This window comes from Limulus polyphemus, unplaced genomic scaffold (genome assembly GCF_000517525.1).
Source record: "Limulus polyphemus unplaced genomic scaffold, Limulus_polyphemus-2.1.2 Scaffold907, whole genome shotgun sequence".
In the NCBI taxonomy this organism is placed as follows: domain Eukaryota; kingdom Metazoa; phylum Arthropoda; class Merostomata; order Xiphosura; family Limulidae; genus Limulus; species Limulus polyphemus.
The window spans coordinates 374,649-381,235 of NW_013666517.1; the positions used below are offsets into that span (position 1 = coordinate 374,649).

General features: G+C 32.4%; 1 protein-coding gene across 3 annotated transcripts in view; it reads right to left on the reverse strand.

Annotated features, from left to right (window-relative positions):
• LOC106461166 (ribonuclease P protein subunit p21-like) overlaps positions 1-6,587 on the reverse strand; it is a 41,561-nt gene that overhangs the window by 16,063 nt on the left and 18,911 nt on the right. The window contains exons 1-2 of one of the 3 annotated variants that reach the window (XM_022388026.1): positions 5,690-5,775; positions 530-630 (exon numbers count right to left, since the gene is read on the reverse strand). In XM_022388026.1, the coding sequence (XP_022243734.1) occupies positions 530-627 (98 nt within the window). In that variant the 5' untranslated portion in view covers positions 628-630; positions 5,690-5,775. Of the gene's footprint in view, positions 1-529; positions 631-3,379; positions 3,403-5,689; positions 5,776-6,587 lie in introns of those variants that run through there. The other 2 variants (XM_022388027.1, XM_013920959.2) reach the window with 2 other exon arrangements.

The window sequence follows — 6,587 nt, forward strand, 5'->3', positions numbered from 1 at the left end:
CATCAGATGCAGTTTAACAAAGCCTCATGTTACTCATCAATCTTTAATTGCTACATAGGTTCTTTCTTGTTTAGGTTAAGCAAGTTTGAATGATTGTATAAGGTGAAACATGCAGTGTTATATATACATTAGTGGATCAACATCAAATACAACAGGTATAAATAGATAGCTAACTGATATTAAACTTTGGTCATAATGTAAAGCAAAATTTAACTGAGTACTTCTCACATAGTTACCACTTGTTTCTTTACAGAAACTATATATTTTACACAAAAATGTGTATTTACAGAAGTCTTTAAATTATAGAAAAATCTATTACAAAGTTAATTTGGTAAGTTACTCCTTCAGAAAGTTATGAGATAATTTTCAATCCAATTATGTAAATTTACACAATTCAAGTAGGCCTAATGCCAGTGTAGAAACATAAGTGTTGTCGTTTGAAAAAAGGACATTCGATAGATTTCTGATTTCTATGACTCAAAATAATTCAGTTTAAAAACCAAAACTTATAATAACAATATATACTCACAATTTGGAAGTGGTCCTCTGTGATATCATTTGCAAGGTAAAACCATAATAATAAAGAAGTCCTAAGTTTTCTGGGAGCTTGGCTATGGTTTTATGCATCACCTTAAATAAGAAAATGAAAGCAAAAAAAAAAAAAAAAAAGACTTGAAAAGATTTGTTAATTTTCCCAGTGCAAGTATTTTTGAGAACAAAAGGTTGCTGGATACATAAATCAGAAATAATCAATTATAAAGTTCATAAGTTAAATATTTTCTTATATCATTTCACCTTTCCATAATTAGTTTAGAATATAGAAAATATATTCAGATAATTTTTAATTTTTGTGCAGGTGTTCTGCACATTGTGACACCCTTGTACATGAATTGATGGAAAGTTGTAAACATGTGCTAATTCTTTCACTTTGACAAGTAACATATGTAAAAGACTATTCCACAGAAGCAAATTTGATAATGTATCTGTGTCCATTTAATGAGGTGTGAGGAAACCATCTGAAGGGATGACACAGATACTTACACAAAATGGTACGAGTTCATGGTTCTCTTCCTAGAATATGTTATATCGAACAATAGTTGACCTAAAGTAATCTGAAAATTGTCAGATACTGCACTATAACCCTCCCTTTAATCCTACCACAGTAGCTAATGTGGAATTATACTAAAAGAAAGAAACCACTTAGTGTTAAGCATAAAAATTACTGTGAATAAAGATTTGTTATACTTGTTCACTTGTGCTTGTTTGTTTTTCATTTGTTGTCCATGTTTAATTTATTCTCAATGTAACACTTCCCGAATTTACATTTCTGTTGACACTTTTGGCTATATTTGGATATCAACGTATCTGAATACCACACTTTTACAAGTTCAAGTTAAAATAGCTGTATAAACTAAATTATAAAACATTATTATAGAAAATATTCAGGTTTGATGATCTAGGGATATCTAATGTAGCAAGGAATGGAAAGATGTTGAAAAGATGGATGAAGTATAAAAACAAAGTGATGAATGGCTAAGAGAGACATGTAGGAAGTTGTCCAACACATCAACCATGGTCAACCACAGACTAGGTGAAAAAGACCATAGACAGGGTCAGGGGGAGGAAAAAGAAAATGGGAAGAGAAGAGGAATGAAGAAAAGGATGAAAATGGTTAAACTAAAAGTGACTACTGGCAGAAAAGGATACCAATCGAAATAGAAAAGAAAGGTACCCACAAAATCCTATGTGTAAGAGTCATTGACAAAAAGAGTGAGAAAATAGAGTTCTGGTAGAAGGAAGACAAGGAAGGTCTGGATTCCAGAACAGAAAAGTGAGAAGGAGACAGACCAAGATGGGAAATAGGCATAAAGGGCAAGGTCTAGAAAAAGGAAAAAAAAAACAACTGGGAAGATAATGAGGACAGAAGTCATATAATATCAGACCAGGTCACCAGGGGGAAGGAACACCACTGAAGAAATGTGGGTAAAGAAAGGAAGCCTGATGAAATAAGTACAGTAAAGAGGAACATAACCCAACCTTAATGAATCCCAACAGAAGGAGAACAAAGTATTGAGGAATAGAGCAGAAGTAAAAGAGGTCAAATAGACAAAGGAAAAAATGTCTTCAGAAGCTATCAAAAGCATTAAGATATGCTTCAGATAAAATATGGAGTTAGGAGAGTAAATACAGATGGGTAGAGAAAAAAAGACAAAAACTGGAAACTATAAAGTGAAATAGAAGGTAAAGGGATCAATCCCCAAGTTGGCCAGATGGATATCGTTGACAGAAAAGCATGAAAAAGAAGGGGGAAAAAAGTCTGTAAATCAGGACAAAAGGTGTCACAAATGTGAGGGTGATGAAACATTTATCATGAGAAAGAATCTTTTTAAATAAAAAAAAAACAAGCATGACACCTAATAACATGCAAGCAATAAAGAAGAGAAAAAATAAACCCAAGATTCGTAGATCAGAAAGTGATAAAATGGAAAATAATAATGAAAACATCTATAAAAGATGAAATGGAACATAACTGAGAATGAAATCCAGAAAGATATTGAAAGGGTGTAATTTCACAAATGGTAAAATACTATGCAAAGCAAATCAGCTGAAGGTCATTGTCCAATAGATAATTTCCAACTGAGAAGAAATTCACCTGATGAGACAGGAATAGGAGGCACATTAGTGTGGCAATCCACAACACGTCGAACAATGTCTGCAACAACCCTGGCAGTTAACAAGCCTCCAAAGATCATAGCAGAAGTAAAGCTGAAGTGTGAAAAATGTTCCACACTCAGAATCAAGCATAAGTGTGAACAATGTCCCACTCTCAGAACCAAGCATAAATCACCATCATTGAGAATTCATAATAAAACATTAAAGCTTTTGAAATAAAAGCTAAAGGAAAAAAAAAAATCAACATTTTGTTAACATTGCAAGTCTCGTTAAATTGAACAAAAAATTAGAAATCTAAACATCTGTACAATACAAAGCCAAAGAGATGAATGAAGATTCACAAGTGCAAATGCTGAGGGGGAGTTAATGAAGGTGTGTAGCCCTCCTATTGGTGGAGAATGTTTGTCACATAATGCATTATCATGCAGTGGCGCAATTCACATAAAATCACAAGAAATTAGGTGGGAGTTGCCTCATTGCTAGTGGCATGCAAATTTCTTTGGTAGATACAGAGGAAGATAACTAAACTGTGTCTGGAGGTGAGTTATCATCCTGGAATTTTACTTTTTCTTTAGTTTTTACTAAGGAAGATTTAAGCAATTCCTTAACTTAAACAGTTGCTAGATGAAAACAATCTTGAACAAAATGATCACATTACTTATGAGCACGTTAAGAAAAAATGGGAGAGTTTAAAGATAATATTTACCCATTGAAGAGGTTAAGAATTGTGTATGTAAGCCACTTGTTTTTATATTTTATATATACAAGTCCTTGAATAGTGTGCAGGTGTCAGAAGACTGAAGTTGACTAATGTTACTTGTCTTTCCAAAGGAGATAACAATAACTTTTCCAGTAACTATAGACCCATTAGTCATACTTCAGAGGTGGGAAAAGATTTCGAAAGACTGGCAAAGGATTCTTTGCAAAGTCATTTAATGAAGTTTAAAATTTTGTTGGATAGTCAACAGGGTTTCACTGGGAGAAAATCTTGCATCTCTAATCTTTTGACATTCTTTTAAGAAGATACTGCTTATGTAAATAAGGGTACAAATGTTGATTTGGTGTATCTTAATTTTCAGAAAACATTAAACGAGGTGCTACATAAAGGCTTGTCAAAAAAGTTATTTCTGTAGATGTGGGGGATAGGTTTGCTCATTGGATAGAAAACTGGGTGGATGAAAAAAAAAAGCAGAGGGCTGCTATAATGGATTTCAGTCAAACTTGGTTAATGTTACAAGTGTGGTACCTCAGGGGTCAGTGTTAGAACCTTTGTTCTTACTGATTTACATCAATGACACAGATGAAAGAATGGTCAATACATTATTTAAATGTGCTGATGAAATTAAAGTTTTGGGCATTGTTGGCTGTGAGGAGGAGGATACTGCCTTAAACAGGATTTGGATTATTTCATGAATTGAGCAAATAAACAGCAGATGGCTTTTAAACATAATAATTGCAAGGTAATGCATGTGGGATATCATAATTTGAACTATGAGTAGAATTTTGATGGGAATAACCTTGACAATGTTATGAAATCAAAAGATCTTGGAGTTTTGACTGATCAGTTTCTTAAATCATCCAAGCAACAGATAGTGGTAGTGCAAATAGGATTTTAGATTGTATCTACAGAAATATTGAATACAAGTCTAAGAATATTATAATGTCATTGTATAGGTCACTGGTTAGGCCATATGTATAGTACTGTGTTCAGTCTTGGGTTATTTATCTCAAAAAAAGACATTGAATTATTAGAAAGAATTCAGAGGAGGACTACTAGAATGACACCTGAGATGGAAAGGTTATCATATGAGGATAGATCAAAGGTCTCTGAACTTTTTATGTTTATTCATGTTTAATGGTGAGAATGGTAAGATTAGAGGACATAAATATAAATTTCAGCAGGGAAGAAACATCTTCAGGTAATACAGCTTTATTTTTCTAACGGAGTGGTTGTTTTCTGGAATGGGTTGCCTTTGGATGTGGTGGATACAGTTGATTTATAGGAGTTTATGGGGGCTTGATAAATATCTGAATGACAAGGCTGGATTTGAGGTTTGATTTTTTCAATTAAGGATTTAGCTTAATATAGTGAATAGGACACTGTATCTTATATATGTTAACTCAATGAAACCACATATGTGTATGAATTTCCTACTGTCTAAAAACTTCCAAATAAATTAATCAGAGGAATTATTCATCTCAGGAAATGTGAAAAACAAATCCTGACCAATTCAAGGCAAAAGGCCATGGAATTACATATATTCGTGTTTACATGATGAACAATGCTTATCTTTACATAATAACAAGAATCCATTCATTTTGTGCAAACAACTAATAGTAAGTGGGAATTTCCTACAGCAACTCATTGAAATACATCTTTCTTAATACCAAAAATTAGTATTAAGTTAAATAATTTTTAACTACCTTTATTTGGATTTTTTATACTTATTCAGCAAAATTCTCAGTGATAAATTTCAAATTTAAAAACCTGAGATGTTTTGTTTGCAACTGGCAACCAATATTTGCCTCTGAAAAATCCAAAAGGAATCTGCTTTAAATAATTCTGTATATTTAAATCAAGCTGAAATTCAGCAGTTGTCTAAATCACAAAAAATTTAAAGCACTTGCAACATTATAATTTTCATATAAGAGTTTTTGTTTTATTTTACATCATATCTCAATGACAACCAACATCATTTTTTATAATACAGACTATATTATATTGATAAATGCTTTGAGATATTCTGCATTTCACACAAAACCAGGACAAGTTTTATTTTAATGTTAAAAGAAAACCTCCAACTGCCATAAACAATTACTATACTGCCATCATAAATACAAAGCATGCAAAACAGAAACAAAGTTATAAGAAACCTATATTTCACATACTACAGAATATGTAGACTTCATGTAAATATCTTAAATTGCATCAGGAACTTAAAGACTATATATACATAAAATTGGATACTTTTAACATGGGAAATTAAATCTATGTAAGTTTGTCTTATTTTGGTACCTTTTTGCATTCAGCATGGTAATACAACAGACAACGACAGGTGAGAGATCCTTAAGCGAAGGAAATATGAGGTAGTGGTATTGAGACTGAAATAAAAAATTGAATCACTAAATAAAACAACTCCCAAATGAGAATGGAGGTTGCAACAGAAGAACAAAATATTAAGAATGAGGTACTCCCTACAGGGTTCGTGCTCAACTTTTTCTTTAGGGAACCAGCTGAGCCCCAAAGACATACATTTTTGGGGCCTGCAAGCAGTTTTAGGGCCAATCCTATAGTTCATTGTAAGTCATACTCTGTAGTGGAGGTCATCAGAAAAATCACTGAATCAAGTAGTGGATGTCACATAAATTGAAAGAAAACTAAATATATCAACATATCTCTATTTTGTTGTGAACTCATGTTTCATGGAAAAAACACAAGTTAAACCATTTTATTTCTTTCAGACCAATTAACTCTTTCTGCACGGGTACCCTTTACTACGCATGACACAAGGTTTTAGTGTCTTACATTCAAACTTTTATTAAACTACTTTTTGCTTATGTTATACCAATTAGAATAGCATAAAATCTTAGCTAATAATCCATATTTTAATAGTATACAAGTTTTAAGTTCTTAATTCTAAAAGGAAATATATAAAAGAATCCTGAATTTCAACTAGTGTAACACACATGACAACTCTTGTCTTAGCATGTCATCATCCCTATGTTATTCACCACCCCTCAAAAATGTACGAAATTCAACATAAAATGCTCTCTATAAATAATCATTATTGCTCAAATAGAACATAATTTTTTTCGCCTTCAATTTCATTTTGTTACAGAGCTACCAAAGAGAAAATCAGACCCTTCCTGCCACACCCACCTGTCACATCCTCCCTTTCACAATTGGTTGATAG